At 41.0% G+C, this 21,809-nt stretch overlaps 1 protein-coding gene across 1 annotated transcript; it reads right to left on the minus strand.

Annotated features, from left to right (window-relative positions):
• On the minus strand, positions 276–1,854 carry LOC109214594 (probable WRKY transcription factor 17). The gene is made up of 3 exons (XM_019378534.1): positions 1,155–1,854; positions 802–927; positions 276–709 (listed from the first exon to the last, which is right to left on the minus strand). The coding sequence occupies exons 1-3, from the start codon at positions 1,829–1,831 to the stop codon at positions 526–528; spliced, it is 987 nt and encodes a 328-aa protein (XP_019234079.1). The 5' UTR covers positions 1,832–1,854; the 3' UTR covers positions 276–525.

Raw genomic sequence — 21,809 nt, forward strand, 5'->3', positions numbered from 1 at the left:
CATTCATTGCACAACCTTTTTGACTTTCCCATTAAGTAATATATTGTTCATTTTCTTTTCTTTATTTTGAATTTAGTATAAAGACAAGACTCCAGGAAGAAGACAGATCATAGATGACAAATCTCGATAACAGTTCGGTCAACATTTGCTTACAAACGTTCGAGCTCCGAGCGGAAAAAATCTTAATAGAGTGATTTATCTTTTACTAATAAATTTTATATTGCATAACTTCGAATTAGTCGAAAATTTAATTGCACATCAAGTATTAAATATCATATGAAAAATAAAATTAATTTATAAACCTTTCAAGCTAATCATTCCATAAGTATTAAACGAAGAAGTCGAAACTTCCAACAAATTAAACTTTTCCCTTTCTATTTCTGCCCCTAAAATCTTCCCAAATTTACATACGAATCCAACCCCACAACTACAACTCTCTACGCCTTTAACCTTTAACTCTTTGTCAAATGTTAATTCCGCCCCTCAACTAGTCCAAAACTACAAAAATACCCCTAAAACTCTATTTCACTCCTTCCTCTCTTCCGTTGACCCAAACACCATCATTTGAGAGTTGTTCTCCTGCATTGCGCCTATCGTATGACGATGTTCCCCTTCATAAGTCACAATCAGCATAGCAGGATCATCCATTGCCCTTTCCACGTGTTTCCTCGCTGGACATCCTCTTACGCTGCTACACTTATAATATCCCCTGAGATATAATATAAAAAATTACATCAGATTTGATCCGTCTTTCCTGATTTAAAAATACAACGGCTGTGATTGATGGTGCATGGTAATTACCGTGGGTATGGTGAACCCTTGATCGGCTTCTGCCCGTATTTTCTCCACGAGAACTCGTCTCCCGGTATATCCGCAATTCTCGAACTTATCGCTGGGATTCTTACAACTGTCTTTACACGAGATTTCCTGATTAAAAAAAAAGCAAATGATTAATTAAAATGTCTCAATTTTTTAATCATTCTTTTAGAAAACGTAGCTGTAACGGGAGTTAAAAAAACGTAAGTGTGATTGAAGTCAACAAAGACAGAAAGAGAAAAAAAAAAGGCATCCTAAGCCCGCAACGCCACTTTGGGACGACGCGCTTCGTAGCTCACACGCGCGAGAAAAGAATAAGAATAAAGTGCTCAACGAACCTCTTTTTGCAGTGACACTTCCCGGAGCCGGTGGATTTGCCGGAGATATCTTCGGAGTGTTCGTGCTCGCGGCATCTTTTACCGGCTACTGGTGGTTTCCCTGCGGAAACAGCTGGCGCCGGAGGCAGAAACATTGACGAACCTTGTTTTCCGTTTGATACACTTCCTTCGCCGGTAATCGACGAAATGAACGACGACGAGTTCGTCGAAGTCGCCATCGGCGTAGATATACAGAAAGTCTCCTTTGACTTCACAGCAACAATAGCATTGGAATTTCCCGCCGGACGGTCAACGTTTGGCTTCGTAAAGTCAAGCGTCAACGCCGTTAATGGCGGCGACACTGATAGTGGCGGTGGAGGTGTCTCTTTAGCCGGAGCTAAGTTCAACTGCTGATTTGACGGAGAAAGAGAGAAAGAGATAAAATTATGAGGATGAACCTGAACCGGACCACGGCGGAACCGAGCATGGCCGGTCCGGTCCAGAATAGAAATAACCTTCTTAAATTTCGAAACAGTGAAGTCAGTTATCTCGCGGCAATCGAGCTGAACCGGCTGTTGCTGTTGTTGATGAGAAACCAACCGGATTAAATGTTCCATAGATTTTAAACCGGCTGAAGCAGCTTCTTGAAGAGCTAATTGCTCATTCATTTTTGAAAACCCAATAAAATCAACTGCCATTTTTGGAGATTTTTTAATGAAGAACAATAAGAAGAGGGGATTATATACAAGGAAAAGAGATGACCGAGTGAACAGGTAAGAGTCAAATGTTTTCATCTAACGGCTGAGATCATTTGATAATTTCTATGTGATGAAACAAAAAGACAAAATAAAAGTCTCTCTTTCTTTGCTGGTAGCAGAATTTGTAGGCCCCACTAAAGAGAAAATCATTACTTTGAGAGTACAACTCTCTGAGCTGGAAGTACAAAGTAGTATGCATATCTTTTTATGTAGAGTATTGTTTTGAATGAATTTGTTGGGGTGGGGGGAAGTTGAGAAGATCTATAGCTGGTAAGAAAAAAGACAAATATGGGGATTGTGTTGTATTAATATATGGGTTATCTAAACATAATGCAAATTGTGGTAATCAATGTTTTAAGAGGCGGGGTATGGGCGAGGCATTTTACCTCTGACGAGGCGAGGCGTAATCCCTGAGATATGGGGCGTAAGTTCCACGAATCTTTAAATTTTATTAATTCCAAGAATTTTAAGATAGTATAAAATAAAAAAAATAATTATAAAAATTATACTAAAATCACAAAAATATTTATAATTTATAATTTAACTATAAATAATACGAAAAATATGACATACAATAATTTGCAAATTAGTTGCAACGTCGTTACAACTCAAACATCAAAAGTAATGTATTTGATACAAAATCTTAAATGTATCTCTTAAGGAGTAATGAATCTTGAAAGAATTTCGATATTATAATTTGATATTTTTCTTAAAATACTCCATTTATTTAATATGTTTTCTATTTGAAAGAGAATTTGTATAAAAACATAATTCATAATTTAAATATGATTCTCTAGCATCATTTATTTTTAAGTTTCAACAAGTTAATAAAGTGACACATAATTCACCATACAATACCATGATAACTAATTATTTGTAAATAGTTACTAGCTAATACCTAGCTATTAAATTAATAAGTGTTGTATCTCATAAACGTGAAAAAAATAATATTTTAAAAAATAATTATAAAAATATTATGGACTATTATATATTAAAGACATAACAAAAGTTGATAAATAAATACTTTTTAAATGAAAGATTTATTTAAAATTAACTATCATAGCAGCCTTAGTGGATAATGGCAATAATTTTTTATTTTAATTATGACATACAATACTCTCAACCTAATGATTTATGATTAAGAAAAAAGTAATTTTGAATAGTCAACGATTTATTAAGAAAATTTGAGGATTTACAAGGTTAGTTACATACAATTGCATAAAATTCTATTAGACGATCCCAGTACGCTGGACATTGGGCGTGTCCAGGGCGTAAGCTCCGATGGCCGAGGCGTAAGTTTCACGGAACTAAGCTCCATACATAAGCCCAGGGGCGTTTTACGAGTGCTCCGCCCCGGAGCGAGTCCCAGACGAATCCCAATTCTGCCTTTTAAAACAAAGGTGGTAATCCCAACCAAGATTACATAAATATATAATGCAGATTATATATCTCCACCCAGAATTATTTTTTTCTAGGATCTTTAGCTATTTTTTTTTTTGTTGGATTTTAACGGGATGATCCAGGCAGTGTAAAAAGATACTCGTATGTACCCATTTGCGAAATTCGCCATCAAAAAGTTATACATAATATAATTTTGTACGCTCGTAGAATATAATTTGTATAATTCGAAAGTATAATAGTTGAATGACATTGTTATACAAGGTATAACATGTAAAATCTATATTTTGAGGGTATATAACGTATATATACGTGCTAAGTATTTTGTAAATATTTTTTCCTAAATATATATGAATTATAATATTTTTAAAAATGAGTATTTTCATGTATTATTTTTGCCACATGGACATTACCATTAATTTCCCTTTATTTTTTTGGTGAAACTTTAACCAAAACGAAAAAGATAAACAGGTAAAGGCCGTAAGTGTGTTCAAGAAAAATCAAACAATCGAACCAAACTGAAATCGAATTAAAATGACTAAAAAGTTGGGGTGTATTTGGTTTAGCTTGCTTTAGTATTTAACTCAAAAAGGGTTGATCAAACCAACATATAAATTAAATCGACATATAAAAGTCAGTGTATATGTTTATAACTTTACATTTTTTCTCTTAAGAATTTTTTAAACATATTTCTGATCCTTACTCGAGATGTAGTGTTTGATGCAATTATTATACATAATCCTTTTCTGATTACAGTAAATGATTAATTCTAGTATGTTTGTCACTTTCTTATTAAATGTTAAATTTTAATATTTCAATCTTAGCTGTTTACTCTTTTATGTTCACATGCCCATATTTGTTAAGCAATATTCTTTCTGGATTTTGAGATAGCATTTTAAATATAATTTTTAAAATAAGTGAAACATATAATTATGCTTCATATTGAGTTTTGTATTCTTCTTACTTATTAAAATTTGGGTAAGTTTGAAGGCTCTTATGAATTTAAGATTTTTGTTAGAGAAATGAAAAATGAATAATTACCGTGTATCACGAAATTCTTTTTGCACATAAGCACATTTATGCTAAATCGAACGAGAAAGAATCGGAGACCAATCCTGCAATCAAGAAGATGCTCGAAGAACTGACAAAATAAATTGAGTCGGGGGAAAAGAAGATCGAGGCAAACGACAAGAAGGTGAAAACTTACAACTTTAGGGTCAATAAGATCCCAGGGGCACCGCCAATATTGAAGGGACTGGACTCCAAAAAATTCGTGCAAAAACCTTTCCCCCCAAGCGCGGCTCCAAAGCCGATCCCCAAGAAGTTTCGCATGCTCGAGATTCCTAAGTACAATGGAACAACCGATCCAAACGAGCATGCACCTCTTACACATGTGCTATCAAAGGGAATGATCTAGAGGATGACGAGATCGAATTTGCCTTGCTAAAGAAATTCGGAGAGACCCTGTCAAAGGGAGCTATGACATGGTACCATAATTTACCACCTAATTCTATTAATTCATTTGCTATGCTTGCAGATTCTTTCGCAAAGGCACACGCTGGGGCCATCAAGGTCGAAACCAGAAAGTCGGACCTTTTCAAATAAGGCCGAAGGACAATGAAATGCTCAGAGAATTCATGTCTCGATTCCAAATTGAACGGATGGACCTACCACTGGTCGCTGATGATTGGGTTGTTCAAGCTTTCACCCAAGGACTCAATGTTCGAAGCTCGGTGGCTTTGCATCAGTTGAAGCAGAATCTGATAGAGTACCCGGTTGTTACTTGGGCCGATGTGTACCAATCGAAGATCAAGGTCGAAGACGATCAACTTAGGGATCCTTCTGGGTCCGTTTATCCTATCAGACCCGTCGATAGAATCAAGAGGGATATTGACCGAGAATCGAGGTTGAACAGAGCGAGATACCAGCCATATAATGGAGATCGAAGGAGCTGCGGATCTGGGCGAAATTATGTGCGAAATAAAAGGAGAAGTGATCGAGGCTAGAGCTCTCGAGGGCTCATGAGCAAGAACGGCTTCGACAGGCCTATCGGACCTAAAGAAGCACCACGATTATCAGAATACAACTTTAATATTGATGCAGCTGCCATCGTATCGGCTATCGGACACATCAAAGATACCAAATGGCCTCGACCTTTACAAGCCGATCCAGCCCAAAGAGATCCCAACCAAGTGTGCAAATATCATGGCACTCATGGCCACAGAACGGAGGATTATCGACAACTGAGAGAAGAAGTAGCCCAATTACTCAACAACGGGCACCTTCGGGAATTTCTGAATGACCGAGCCAAGAATTATTTCAAAAATAGGGATTCCAATAAAAAAAAACGAGCAAGACGAACCTCAACACATCATTCATATGATCATCGAAGGGGTCGATGTTCCTCAAGGTCCGAAGTTAAAGCGCACCAAAGTATCAATCACAAGGGGAAAACGGACCCGAGATTACATACCAGAAGGAACTTTATCTTTCAACGACGAGGATGCAGAAGGAACCATGTAGCCCCATAATGATGCGCTAGTAATATTTGTACTCATGAATAAAACTCGAGTTAAACGTGTGTTAATTGATCCAGATAGCTCGGTCAAATACCTGGAATGGTTAGTAAACGTAGTAGTAGTCCCTAAAAAAGGGAACAAACTGAGAATGTGTGTGGATTATGAAGATTTAAATACGGCATGCCCCAAAGATTCTTTCCCCTTGCCTAACATCGATCGCATGATCGATGCCACGGCCAGCCATGAGATCCTCAATTTTCTCGATGCCTACTCCGGGTACAACCAAATACGGATGAACCCGGATGATCAAGAAAAGACCTCCTTCATCACTAAGTATGGCACATACTGCTATAACATAATGCCATTTGGATTAAAAAATGCCGGTGCCACTTACCAACGCCTAGTAAATCGAATATTTGAAGAACAAATAGGGAAATCTATGGAAGTTTACATTGACGATATGTTAGTTAAGTCCCTGCGAGCAGAGGACCATTTAAAGTATTTGTAGGAAACCTTCAGTATATTGAAGAAGTACAACATAAAGTTGAATCAAAATCAACCCCGACAAGATCAAAGCTATCGAGGATATCACGGTAGTGGATAATGTGAAGGCCATACAAAGTCTAACCGAACGCATTGCCGCAATGGGACGATTCATCTCGAGGTCCTCCGATAAGAGCCATCGATTTTTCTCGTTACTAAAGAAGAAAAACAACTTCACATGGACCCCGAAATGCCAACGGGCCTTAGAAGAGCTTAAGCGATATATATCGAGCCCGCCATTGCTTCACACACCGAGGGCAGACGAACAACTATACTTGTATTTGGAAGTATCGGAAATAGCGGTAAGTGGAGTCCTAGTTCGAGAAGAACAAAGGTATGCAATTTCCAATTTATTATGTTAGCCGGACCTTAGGTGAGGCCGAAACTAGATATCCTCACCTAGAAAAATTGGCACTCGCTTTGGTAAGTGCCTCTAGGAAACTGAGACCATATTTTCAGTGCCATCCTATATGTGTTGTGACAACCTACCCATTACGAAATATATGCATAAACCCGAACTCTCAGGACGATTGGCCAAATGGGCCATAGAAATTAACGGGTACGATATCGAATATCAACCCCGGACAACCATTAAATCTCAAATTTTGGCAGATTTTGTGACCGACTTTATGCGACCCTAATACCCAAAGTCGAAAGAGAGTTGTTGGTAAACTCGGGGACGTCTTCGGGAATCTAGACCCTCTTTACAAGCGTGCCTCGAACACAAAGGGGTCCAAACTTGGCATCGTACTAAAGCCACCCACATGCGATATAGTTAGATAATCTATTAGAACTGCTAAATTGACTAACAACGAGGCCGAATATGAGGCCATAATTGTAGGTCTCGTACTGGCCAAAAGCTTGGGGGCGGAGGTGATCGAAGCTAAGTGTGACTCCTCCTTATGGTGAACCAAGTTAACGAAATGCTCGAAGTCAGAGAAGAATGAATGCAAAGGTACCTAGATGAGTTACAGATAACATTACATCGGTTTAAAGAGTGGACTTTGCAGCACATGCCTCGGGATCAAAATAGTGAGGCCGATGCCCTTGCAAACTTAGGGTCGTCGGTCGAAGACGGCGAGCTCAACTCGGGGGCAGCCGTATAACTCATGAGAGCCGGTAGTAGAAGAAGGTCATGCCCAAATAAACTCCAAAAGCTTAACCTGGGATTGGAGAAATAAATACGTAGAGGCTGGGAAACTTCCTTTAGATCCAAAAGAATTGAGGACCCTGCGAACAAAGGCAGCCCGATTCAGCTTGTTCGAGGACGGAACCTTGTTCAGAAGAATGTTCGATGTCCCGCTAGCAATATGTCTGGGATCGGGAGATACCGAGTATGTTCTGAGGGAAGTTCACAAAGGCACCTGCGGAAATTATTCAGGTGCTGAATCGTTGGTTCAAAAGGTGATCAGAGCCGGATATAACTGGATTGACATGGAAAAGGATGCGAAAGAGTTCGTACGAAAATGTGACAAGTGCCAAAGATATGCTCCGATGATTCACCAACCGGGGGAACTGTTGCGTTCGGTCTTGCCGCTGTGGCCATTCATAAAGTGGGGAATGGACATCGTCGGCCCTCTTCCGTGGGTACCGGGTAAGGCTCAATTTATCTTATTTATGACTGACTATTTTTCTAAGTGGGTTGAAGCACAAACATACGAGAAGGTCAGGAAGAAGGAATTCATCGACTTCATTTGGGACCACATCATATGTCGGTTTGGGATACCATCCGAAATTGTATGTGACAATGGGAAATAATTTATCGGCAGCAAAGTGACCAAGTTTCTCGAAGATCATAAGATCAAAAGAATCTTATCGACACCTTATTACCCTAGTGGGAATGGACAAGCCAAATCGGCCAACAAAACCATAATCCAAAACCTTAAGAAAAGGTTGACCGACGCCAAGGGAAAATGGAAGGAGATCCTGCCCGAAGTTTTTTGGGCATATCGCACAACCTCTAAGTCCAGAACCGGGGCTACCCCATTCTTATTGGTTTATGGCGCCGAAGCTCTACCGGTCGAAGTCGGGGAGCCAAGTATCAGATTCCGATATACAACAAAGGAATCAAATAACGAGGCCATGAATACGAGCCTGAAGCAATTGGATGAAAAGCGTGAAGCCTCCCTTGTTCGATTGGCCTCCCAAAATCAACAAATCGAGAGGTATTACAATCGAAGGCCAACCCTCGATACTTTAATGTCAGGGACTTAGTACTAAGGAAGGTCACACTAAACACCCAGAATCCGAACGAAGGGAAGTTGGGTCCGAACTAGGAAGGATCGTACCAGATTCTCGAGCTCACCGGGAAAGGATCCTATAAGCTTAGAATGATGAACGGAGAACAAATACTGAGCAATTGGAACGTAACTCACCTAAAACGATATTACTGCTAAGGTACGACCCCATTTCATTTCCTATTATTTTCGGACTAACGCTTGCAGGTGGTCGACAAGGAGCGACACGAAGCCTTTAGGTCTGAAAGCATGCATTGCACTCTTTTTCTCTTGAACCGGTTTTGTCCCAAATGGATTTTTCGGCAAGGTTTTAATGAGGCAACAGTGGATCGTGCTAACTTATAATCAAAGACCGATCATGAATCGGTGTCGAAGATCGCATTAACAGTATCCGAGGTTCCTCTACAATCAATCTCGAATACTGGATGGGCATTACCCTCGGATATCAACTTTAGCGAGGAAATTACTTCGTAAAGGAAGGGTCTCGATAGGTAGGATTTATTGTAAGGGTCAAACGGTCTCGATAGGTACGCTTAGTGGTTGCAAAAGGTTCAAGAAATCTGGGTACAAAAGTTGGAGAGTGAAGAGATTCTTAAGGGTAGAAGAAGCTTTTGAACATAAAGTTTGAATAAATGAAAGTTGGGATATATTATAGTTTGCTAATGACGGTTCAAAACCAGTAGTGGCCGACCAATACTGTCACATATTTAATGCCTTGGAGACTGAACCGACGAGATGTTTCAGTTACCTTTTGTCGCTTACGTCATGATCTATCCAAGCAAGAGTTCATATCGTTTCTCGTCATCTTCTTTCCGAAAAATGAGGGGACTATCTGTATACGGTCGAAATCGGATTCGTCCATTATTTGACCAATCGAGGCTGAAACATGGCAGATCAAAGCTCGTGCTTGGGTTATATCGAACCAAGGCGCAATATTATACCATCGAGCTCGTGACCCAGAGACCGAGCAAGGTCGAGACCGAACAAGATCGAGGGAAACTTGCCGAGCCAAATAACGGAAAGCCGAAATATCCGCAATCGGTCGAAGATCAGAGCGGAAATCTCGGCACGTATCATGAAGAGGCCGATTAATTAGTAAATTATGAGATTTTTTACCTTGTATAGAATTGTACCAAGAGTAGAACACTCCTACTATATAAAGAGGGTTTCTGATCATTTGTAGGACACATTGTAACACGCACAAACGAAGCAATATACTGATCATTTCTAGTTCTTGTCATCTTGTTGTTCAATTTTAATATTAGTTGAGACGTTTCTTGGCTCGAGGGTGATCAAACTCAGAGGCTAAGGCTGTTCAATTTGTGTGGTTTGCATTTATTTTTTTATCGTTAATTTCAATATTAATCTGTCTTCTTAATTTGTATCAAGTTATATCATGTATCATTAAAACCGCGTATAAATTCAATTTTATCCAAATTTAAGGGTAAACAGTATGCATTCTTTTTCTCCGTATTTTCACACACTTCCTCTCTATATAACAAAAGATATCTCTTTTTTCATTTGTTTTAGACTAAGTAAAGTAGAATAAACAAACAATAAGAATATTGACAAAATTGATTTTAAGGTAGCAAATTTGGGCTATGACCCGCTATTCAACTCTAGCCTATTCCAGCTTGACCAAGCAAACTTGACTTGGTCCGATAATTAAAAATGTTACCACAGTAAAATCTTTCTAAACTTTCAATAATTAGTTTACATAGAGGGCTAGTGAGTATGTCGTGTCAAAAAATACGAATATGTCGTCTCTGATCCTACATTATATTCTTAAGAATAGGAATGTAAATAAAATAAAAAATCATATTCCACCGTTGGTCTATTAAGAACTTTTTTACACCAGTTTGAAGCTCTGGACAAAGATGTAGGTGTATTATAGTGGCGCAATCAAGATTTTTATGAAGGAAATGTGAAATATTAAAAAGTAATCACACGAACAAGTTAAGGGGACTTAACGTATATTATTTATGCGTAAAAAATAATTTTGATCTTATATATACAGTGTAATTTTTCGCCGAACGGAATTCGAATGAATCTCCTCCCGCCACCCTAGCTCTGTCCCTGGTGTGCTAGTTGGTATATATATTTTAGAATATATATACTCTATGATTCTATTAGAGGAGTAGAGCTAAGTACCCTGGTATAGCGCAGGACTTCTATTAACTAGGAGATATGTCACGTTTTTAAAGCGGTCATTTTATGTCGTGTCCGTTCCCCTGTAATCCAATTTTCTCAATACAATTGAATGCATGGAATTTATATTATGTTATCACTAGCTAAAGACGGGATTGGATCTAGTAGTTTTGCACCTCATAAGTTATTAAGTAGTTGCGGCTAAGGAATTTATCCAAAGGTGTTCAAATTTAAAAGAAGTGAAAAGAACAAAAGATGGTCAATATATATATATATATATATATATATATATATATATATATATATATATATATATATATATATATATATACCTCTAAAACCTAATATTTTAACTATATACATAATATTTTTTTTTATGAAGGATAGTCAATTGACCACCATTAGGACAATGTAGCTTTGCACATGCTATCAAGAAGTTGTCGATGATGTATGATCACGCCCAGCTATGCCTCCTAAGAGGTCTAGCGGTCATTACAAATATAATATGGTTTACAAGTCCGGAGTTGAATCCCCAGGGAATTAACCTATTAATGACAATCACTAGTTTCGCAAAAATTCAAGTAATCAACTTTCAGAAATGTAAAATAATGATTTAAGTGTTTACTAACAAAGAGCAGATTACTTAAAATGCTGTAATTTTATAACTAACAGAGCAAATGTTGTAGACAAGATTGGAAGAGTCTAGGGTTATGATTTCCCCTATTGTCGGAATCCTCCACACTATGTTTTCTATAAATTCACCTAAGTATTCTATACCGATCGTGAGTACTTTGGGTGTCGTAATTCTCTTTCGAGCAACTACCATAATTTACTAGACTTATTCCTCCGAACTATGCTAGCTAGCACTAGTTTACCGCTTACTATGATCGCACCAAGGTTTCGTTATTCCTAATGCCACTTTTAAACCCTCTGTATTGACTCCTTATATACGTTAGGAGTGATATTGTTCAACAAATACCTAAATGTGTACCTTTTTCCAAGCAATACACACTAAATAGGCACAGTCAATTGAGAGCTCTTCAATCACCCACAATGAAAACGTAGATCAACAAGTAGAGAAAAATCAAAAGCAAATTTATATTAAACGTAGTAGAAAATCATCCTGCAATAGGTTCCATCAAACCCTAGATGATAGAGTTTAGCTACTCATAATTGTACAAACAATCATCAAAATATTCAAAAGCATTAAACTACAGATTAAGGAAGAACAGAGAGAAAAATTCTTGTGATTCGTTGCTTTCAAGTGTTCCCGTAGCCTTTTTGCCTCTCCAATAATGTCTTCCTCCTAAATAAAAAATAGGTTAAAAACCCCTTTTATACATGTTGGGGGTGTGAACTACCAAGTCCTAACCGAAATAGGACAGCTTTCCCGTTTCGGCATTTTGAATCGTGCCTTGTGCAAAGCTGGGCGCCCAACTGTGTGTAGTGCTGTCTTTCGCAATTTGAAATGTGTCTGGCTCAAACCTGGAGGCCAAAAACTATACTCCTCTAAATTCTCCCATTTTAGCCTCAAATTATGCACAATTCTTCCATATCACCTCTGATAGATACCTACACAAATAATATACCAAAATTAAGCTCGAGTCACAAAAATTCACACTAAAGTTAACATGATCATGGCATAATCCAAGGTAATTTACATGCAAAAACATGATTTTTTTAGCCTAACATCACCACACCACAATTAAACTCTTGCTTGTCCTCGAGCAACCGAGCACTTTGCTAACCCAACAACACCCTACAAGACATCATACAATGGAGGAATATTTAGCAATTCAACACACTACACCTATAAAAATGGCTGATACCAACAATTAAGCATGCATTTCTCAACTTTCACATGCCAAAACATGAACAATTCAAAACAACAACCTACCCATAATCACCCAACATCAAATACTGATTCGTTGTTAAATAGCTCTCTTGACTTGCACACTCACTCCAACAAGACAAGTTTAATAAAGTTACATATCCGTCGTGGAACCATGTGCCCTCACCAACAAACAAGAGAGTATGTAGTCCACGCATTTAAATCAAAAGTTTCACACATAAGTCAAGGATATTATGAACAAAAATCAACACTTAGATTCTAGAGGATATGCTCATAGCATATGTTATTGATTTTGGAGGGCAGTGGGATCGATTCTTACCATTGGTCGAGTTTGCTTATAACAACAATTATCAGTCCAATATCGAGATGGCTCCACTTGAGGCTTTATATGATCGGCGATGTCGCTCCCCCATCGATTGGTTTGAGCCCGGCGAAGCTAGGTTATATGGTACTGATTTGGTAAAGGATGCCTTGGATAAGGAGAAGTTGATTCAGGAGCGACTTCGCACAACACAATCCAGACAGAAGAGTTACGCGGATAAGAAAGCGCGTGATTTATCGTTTATGGTGGGCGAGAAAGTTCTCTTGAAAATCTCGCCGATGAAGGGTATCATGAGGTTTGGAAAGAAGGTCAAGCTGAGTCCGAGGTTTATTGACCCATTTGAGGTGTTGAAGCGAGTTAGGGAGGTTGCTTACGAGCTTGGTTTGCCTCCCAGTCTCTCGGGAGTTCATCCAGTTTTTCATGTGTCTATGCTCCAGAAGTACCGTGCCGACAGGTCGCATGTGTTAGATCACATCACAATTCAGCCAGATGAGAGCTTATGTTATAAGGAGGAGCCAATTGCCATTGTTGCCAGGAAGGTCCGCTATTTGAGGTCTAAGAAGATTGCAGCGGTAAAGGTCTAGTGGAGGGGTCAACTGATAATAGGTGAATTAGACTATAATTGGACCCTAAAGAACCACATTTTTGTATAGCTTTGTGGTAAAAAGTGATAACCAAATGCTCTGATTAGTGCTTTTCATGCTTTGCAGGCTATATCCAACGAAAGAAGTTGATGGAGCAAGTTTGGGGATCAATTACGGAGAAAAGGAGGCCAATCAAACAATGCCCACGAAATGCACAAAGTAAAGAGACAAAAGCAGAGCTGAACTTGGCCTGCCGCGGTCAGACCGTAACCGCGGTAGGACCGCGGCAGAGCAGAGCTGCAGATTCAGAGGACCTCTTTGGCCGCGGTCCTGGCGTAACCGCGGTGGGACAACGACAGAACGCGGAAAAGCTAGGGACTAAAGTGTCAAGTCGGGAAAACTTGGTGTAAAACCCTTATAAAAAGTAGGAATTCGGCCATATTAGAGCAGATTTGTTTTGGAGACTACTTTGGCAAGAAACACAAGTGTGAGAGATCACCCAAAAATATCATAGTTCTTTATCTCTTCTTTTTCTTGCAATTTTCCATGATGAATATTTTCGTAGTTTATCTTTACGTTGTTATGAGTAGCTAAATTCTTTAGTCTAAGGATTTGATGGAACCTATTGAAGGATGAACTTCTTGATTATGTTAATATAGTTTGCCAGTTAATCTCTATTTGTTCAACTACGTGTTTATTGTAGTTAATTGACAGGATCCTCAATTAGTTGTTCCTATTTAGTGTGCATAACTCGGAAGAGAGTGCATATTTAGGTAATTGTTGAACAACACCACTCCCAAAGTATAAGAGGGATCTATAACTGCGGGTTTAAAGGCGGTATTAGGGATAACGAAGCCTTGGGTGCAATCTAAAGTGAGCTGTAATAAACAAAGTCAGCTAGTATCTCGGGAGAATGCGTCTAGTAAATTATCGCGATTACTCGGGAGAGATTTACGGTAAAAAGAGTGCTCATGATTGATAGAGATGGTTTGGTGAATCTATATGAAACATAACCGGAAGGGATTCCATCAATAGGGGAAATCACTACCTTAGAACCTTCTCATTATTGTTTACAACCCAAGCATATTTAGTTTACAGCTGTTTATTTACTTTCAATCTTAGTTAGTAGAAATACCATCAACTATTGTTTACAACGTTTGGGAAAGTTGATTATAAAGAATTTAGTGATTCCAACAAAGGTAATTGATAGGTTAATTCTCTGTGGGATTCGACTCCGGACTTGTAAACCGAATTATATTTGCAACGACCGCATTGCCCTTTTTATAAGGCATAGTTGGGCGTGATCAAATTTTGGCGCCGTTGCCGGGGAGTTAACGGTGTTATCAATTACAATTGAAAGAAGTACAAAAATTCTTTGTGTAGTCAGTTTTCTCTATACCCAATTTTTACATTGAAATTTTAACGTTTGTTGACTTGGTTGCACAGGTGCATGCCTAGAAACTCATCGAGATCTTGTGAAGTATTAGAAGCATTATCAGATCCCGAGAAATTTTTCAGGGCTTTGAATCGGGCCAACCGACAAAACAAACAACAACCAACAACTGCACAATTCGAAACAATCATGAGAGATAACCAGGAAAACCCAGCAGTACCAATAGCGCCAGCGCCAGAGGCTGCTCTCTATGACTGGGCACAACCCACAGCTGAGAATCTATCCACAACGATAGTAGTCCCGCAGATACAGGCTGAGTCATTCCAAATCACAAATAACATGTTGCACTTGTTGCAAAATAAGGGACTATTTTCGAGGTCACAAGTTGAAGATCCTCAGCAGCACTTGAAGAATTTCTTGTCTATCTGCAAAACCCAAAGGCAACCCAATGTAACTCCGGAAGCAATCAAGCTGTTATTGTTTCCATTCTCAGTGACAGGAGCTGCCCAGACCTGGCTAAATTCACTCCCCATAAATTCTATAGCAACGTGGGATGAACTAGTCAAGCAATTTCACAACAAGTTCCATCCACCCAACAAGACTGCTCAACAAATTGATGAGATTTTGAGCTTTAAACAGAGACCGATGGAGACACTGCATGAAACATGGGAGCGTTTTAAAGGGATGCTAGTCATATGTCCACACCATGGTGTTCCAGATCTAATGTTGGGGCAGCGGTTCTACATGGGATTGTCAGATAGCGTAAAGAACATTGTTGATGCTTTAGCTGGTGGGGCATTCTTGAGCAAAACATGGAGAGAGGGCCAAAGTCTGCTTGACAAGATGGCACAGAATTCGGGGTGGATAACAAGAACTGCACCTATCACTCCAGTGGTGCACTCAGTGCCTTTAGATCCATCCAATTCTATGGCTGAAAATATGGCCACCTTATTGACACAGATGAGCATACTCACCAAAAAGGTGGAAGAGTCAGGGCAGAAACAGCAGGTACATATTGTTGATACTACTAATGGGGGCTTGTGCACATCTTGCATTAGTCAGCCAGTTGGTAACCAGTGGAATGCAGAACACGATCAACATCACTACCCTGAAGACATGAACTATGTGTCTAATTATGGCGGCCAGAGACAGGGTGGTCAGAATTGGGGTCAACAGAATCAGCAGTACAGGCCAGCACAGCCACAGTTTAACACTGGGAACATGGGAGGTATGAGACCCCCCAACAATATGGCACCTTACCCAAGACCACAGGGATACAATAATCAGAATCAGCAGCAGGGGTATCACCCGCCTCAACAGCAGTATGGTGGAAGGCAGGAAGATGGGTTTGCTAGACTTGAAGCAAAGATGCAACAGGTTATTGGGTCTAATGCAAAAATTAATGAGAGAGTCGATGTACATGATGCAGCAATCAAAAATATTGAGGTACAGGTGGGGCAGATTTCGATGTCTCTGAATAATCGTCCTCATGGGACACTACCTGCAGACACCCAGATAAATCCAAAAGATCAAGAATCGAAGCAGCTGATGGCGGTGAGTCTACGTAATGGCAGAGATCTGGATGTAGAGCAAGAAAGGGCTCGAGAAGCTAGACAGGTTGAGACACTCATATCAGTGCCCATCGAGCTGGATGAATCAACGAAACTGACAGAGGTAACAGTCCAGCCTGCGTAAGAAGAAAATAGCATTCAGAATGAGACCGAGAAAGAAGCTAAAACAGTACAGGAGCCAGTAGTTGATGTAGCAGCTGATAAAGATCAGTCCCAATCGATTGGGAAGAAGAGACCTCCTGCACCCTTCCCTCAGAGGCTGGCTAAGTACAAAAAGGAGGAGCAATACATGCTGAAGCAAATCCAGGTAAATATACCATTGATTGAAGCTTTGAAGGAGATGCCTGGGTATGCAAAAATGATGAAGGACTTGATGTCCCGAAAGTTTGATTTCCAAGACTTGGCCACAGTTACTCTTACTCAGACATGTAGTGCAATGGTGACTAGACCAATTGCGGAGAAGCTGTCTGATCCAGGGAGCTATACAATTCCATGCACTATTGGTAATTTTGCTTTTACTAAGGCACTATGTGATCTAGGGGCTCAATCTTATGCCCCTAGCAATTTATAAGAGGTTGGGCATTTGAAGAGCTAGACCCACCTCTATGTTGTTGCAGCTGGCTGACAGGACTGTGAAACGACCCTCTGGAATCCTAGACGATGTGCTGATTCAGGTAAGGAAATTTGTGTTCCCTACAGATTTTGTGATCCTAGACTGTAAGGTGGATGAAGAGATTCCCATATTTTTGGGAAGACCGTTCCTGGCCACGGAGAGAGCTCTAATTGATTGTGAGATCGGGGAGCTCAAGATGAGACTGAACGATGAAGAAATAACATTCAATGTGCAGAAATCTATGAGGCGACCAAGTGAATTCGCCAATTGCTCTCTTATTGATGCCGTGGATGTAATTGTAGAGACTGATGATGAAAGGCTGACTATTGAGGACCCCCTTGCTGCATGTCTAATGAATTTGGATGAGGTAAATGGAGAGGATCTGGCGGAATGGGTGTTGGCGTTAGAGGGTAGAGGGTTCTGGGATAGAACCCTAGAGTTTGAGCCCTTGCACTTGGAAAATCGAGAAACTCCTCCAGCCAAGCCATCCATCGAAGAACCACCAAAGCTGGAATTAAAGCCATTGCCCGCCCATCTCAGGTATGAATTTCTTGGACCTAACTCCACATTACCTGTTATTATCTCATCTAGTTTGTTAGATGTGCAGGCTCAACAACTATTGCAGGTACTTAAGGAGTGCAAGACTGCCATTGGATGGACCATGGCAGACATAAAGGGGATCAGCCCCGCCTACTGTATGCATAAAATTCTACTGGAAGAGGGACACAAACCTTCCAGGGAACACCAAAGAAGGCTGAACCCCAATATGAAGGAAGTGGTGAAGAAAGAAGTAATCAAGTGGTTAGATGCGGGAATCATTTTCCCAATCTCTGACAGCAGCTGGGTTAGCCCAGTTCAATGTGTTCCTAAAAAGGGTGGCATGACGGTAGTTAAGAATGATAAGAATGAATTGATCTCTACAAGAACCGTCACGGACTGGAGAATTTGCATGGACTATCGAAAGTTAAATCTAGCCACCCGGAAAGACCACTTCCCACTTCCCTTCATTGATCAGATGTTAGACAGATTGGCAGGGAGGTCACATTTTTGTTTTCTGGATGGGTACTCCGGGTACAATCAGATCTCCATTGCACCGGAGGACAGAGAGAAAACCTCGTTCACTTGACCGTATGGCATTTATGCCTTTCGAAGGATGCCCTTTGGCCTATGCAACGCACCCGCCATATTCCAACGGTGCATGATGGCCATATTCACTGATATGGTAGAGGATATAATTGAGGTGTTCATGGATGACTTCTCAGTGGTGGGGAACTCATTTGATGAATGTCTGATAAATCTGGCTCGTGTGCTGAAACGGTGTATCGAGACTAACCTGGTTCTAAATTGGGAAAAGAGCCATTTTACGGTACAAGAGGGCATAGTCTTGGGACACCGGGTGTCAAGCAAAGGAATTGAGGTGGATCGTGCTAAGGTAGATGTGATAGCAAAGCTACCCCCTCTAACTTCGGTCAAAGCAATCAGAAGCTTCCCCGGGCATGCCGGTTTCTATCGGCGATTCATAAAAGACTTCTCAAAGATCGCCAACCCTCTCTGTAAGTTGTTAGAAAAAAATCACCCTTTCTTGTTTTCTGATGATTTCAGGTTAGCATTTGAGGAGCTGAAAAAGAGGCTAGTCACAGCACCTATCATAGTTGCCCCCGACTGGGAGCAACCGTTCGAACTCATGTGTGACGCTAGTGACTACGCAGTGGGGGCAGTGCTGGGACAGCGGAAACACAAGCTGATGCATCCAATATACTATGCTAGTAGAACGTTGAGTGGAGCCCAGCTGAACTACACTGTAACTGAGAAGGAGATGTTGGCCGTGGTGTTTGCTTTCGACAAGTTCTGATCATATCTGATTGGTTCCAAGGTAATTGTATATACTGACCACGCAGCTCTCAGGTACCTAATTGAGAAAAAGGAGTCTAAGCCACGCCTGATTCGTTGGGTGCTGCTGTTGCAAGAATTCGACCTCGAAATTCGTGACCGTAAGGGCACAGAAAATCAAGTCGCTGATCAACTATCACGACTTGAAGGAGCTAAAAAATCAATCGAGGTCGAAGAGATCCTGGAAACCTTTCTAGACGAGCAGCTGCTCGCTACTAATCTTGAGGAAGCGCCATGGTATGCAGACTTTGCTAATTACCTGGCCAGTGGTATAGTTTCTCATGACCTTTCATCTGCCCAAAGAAAAAATTTTTATCGTGATAGCCGCATGTATTATTGGGATGAGCCTTGTCTGTTTAGAATATGTGTTGACAATATGATCCGGAGGTGTGTCCCCGAGATAGAACAATCTTCTATTTTGCAGGCTTGTCACGCATCGGCATATGGAGGACATTTTGGAGGGGTCAAGACAGCTGCGAAAGTGCTTGAGGCCGGATTCTTTTAGCCAAAACAGTGTGTAGAGACGCGCACCTATGGGTGAAGGGCTGCAATGAATGTCAACGGACTGGGAACATTTCCCGTATACCCATGAACCCGATTCAAGAGGTGGAAGTGTTTGATGTCTGGGGATTGACTTCATGGGTCCCTTCGTCAGCTCTTTTGGCAATAAATACATACTTGTTGCTGTGGATTACGTGTCCAAATGGGTAGAAGCTACTGCGTTGCCCACTAATGATGCAAGAGTGGTGGTGGAATTTTTGAAAAAGAACATATTCACCCGATTCGGGACACCACGAGCGATTATCAGCGACGGAGGCACTCACTTCTGTAATAGAGCCTTCTAAAAGTTGCTTGCAAAGTATGACGTATGCCACAAGGTGGCTACTCCGTATCACCCGCAAACTAGTGGGCAGGTTGAAGTGTCCAACAGAGAGATAAAGAGTGTGTTAACCAAGACTGTGAATGCCACAAGAACTGATTGGGCGAGAAAGCTAGATGATGCACTCTGGGCCTATAGGACCGCGTTTAAAACACCAATTGGTATGTCACCGTATAAGTTGGTGCTTGGAAAGGCCTGTCACCTGCTAGTGGAACTTGAACATAAAGCGTGGTGGGCATTGAAGCAGTTGAACTAAGATATTGAGGCTGCAGGCACAACTAGAATCACTGAGTTGCATGAGCTTGACGAGTTCAGACATCTTGCTTTTGAGAGCACAAGATTGTACAAGGAAAGAATGAAGAGGTTACACGACCAGAACATTGTTGAGCGACATTTCAAACCCGGGGACATGGTATTACTCTATAACTCAAGATTGCGGCTGTTCCCTGGTAAGCTTAAGTCAAGATGGTCTGGACCGTTTCGAGTGGTTGAAGTATTCCTTTCAGGTGCTGTAGTGATCGCCGTTGAGAAAGACTCTCGTACATTTAGAGTCAATGGCAGAGATTAAAACTATATGTGGGCATGAACGAACCAAAGGAAGGGTCTGAGATCCACCTGACTGAACCTCAGAGGTCGAGCGAGCCTTAAATGCGCTCACGTGCGTCGTGCCGCGACGTTAAATCAGGCGCTGCGTGGGAGGCAACCCACGAATGTGTTGTAAGTGTAGTCTGTAATGTCATAAAAAAAAAAAGAGAGAGGTTAAGCGAGTCTTGCGCTCGTGCTGCGTCGTGCCACGACTTTAAATCAGGCGCTTCATGGGAGGCAACCCACGATAGTAGAATTTCTAACATGTTGTATATATGCAGGTTAGTGCGGAGGACTTTGCATCACGAGCCTGGGCATAACATGGGTAAGGTAGGCAGTAAAAGAGGTAAAAATAGTGCCTAAGGGGCAAGACAATGAAAAGAACCTCGAAATTGGCATCCAGGAACAGGTCCACCGCGGTCGCGGCTTAACCGCGGTGGGACCGCGGTCAGAGACCCTCTCTGAAGTTGGTTCACCGCGGTCGCCGCGCAACCGGGGTGTGACCGCGGTAGGTCGGGCCAGGGCCAGGTACGATTTGTAGAAATTTTTATTTTATTTTATTTTCTATTCTCCCCCCCCCCCCACCCTTCCTACTACCTACTCNCCTAGTAAGCTTAGGTCAAAATGGTCTGGACCGTTTCGAGTGGTTGAAGTATTCCCTTCAGGTGCTGTAGAGATTGCCGCAGAGAAATACTCTCGTACATTTAGAGTCAATGGGCAGAGATTGAAACTATATGTGGGCATGAACGAACAAAAGGAAGGGTCTGAGATCCACCTAACTAAACCTCAGAGGTCGAGTGAGCCTTAAAGGCGCTCATTTGCGTCGTGCCGCGACGTTAAATCAGGCGCTGCATGGGAGGCAACCCACGAATGTGTTGTAAATGTAGTTTGTAATGTCACGTAAAAAAAAAATTGTAGATAGAATAATTTCTAACGTATTGTATAAATGCAGGATAGTGCGGAGGACTTTGCATCACGAGCCTGGGCATAACATGGGTAAGGTAGGCATTAAAAGAGGTAAAAATAGTGCCTAAGGGGCAAAACAATGAAAAGAACCCCGAAATTGGCATCCAGGAACAGGATCACCGCGGTCGCGATGTAACCGCGGTGGGACCGCGGTCAGGGACCCTCTCTGAAGTTGGTTCACCGCGGTCGCGGCGTAACCGCGGTGTGACCGCGGTCAGAAACCCTCTCTGAAGTTGGTCCACCGCGGTTGCGGCGTAACCGCGGTGAGACCGCGGTAGGTCGCACCAGGTCTAGGTACGATCTGCAGAAAAAAAAAATTATTAATTTTTTTCCCCCCTTTTTAATTAACCTAACCTAACTCCCACCCCACCCCATTACCCACCGCCCATCTTCTTCTTTTCTCTCAAATTCTCTCAT

This window comes from Nicotiana attenuata, chromosome 2 (assembly GCF_001879085.1).
Source record: "Nicotiana attenuata strain UT chromosome 2, NIATTr2, whole genome shotgun sequence".
Lineage (NCBI taxonomy): Eukaryota > Viridiplantae > Streptophyta > Magnoliopsida > Solanales > Solanaceae > Nicotiana > Nicotiana attenuata.

What these genes read in the sequence shown, in the direction of transcription:
- LOC109214594 (XM_019378534.1), bottom strand. Translation starts at nt 1,831, where the DNA reads ATGGCAGTTGATTTTATTGGGTTTTCAAAAATGAATGAGCAATTAGCT. An exon ending in AAGTGTCACTGCAAAAAGAG is followed by an intron (nt 928 to 1,154) that starts GTTCGTTGAGCA and finishes TTTTTTAATCAG; the next exon opens with GAAATCTCGTGTAAAGACAG. An exon ending in AAGGGTTCACCATACCCACG is followed by an intron (nt 710 to 801) that starts GTAATTACCATG and finishes ATTATATCTCAG; the next exon opens with GGGATATTATAAGTGTAGCA.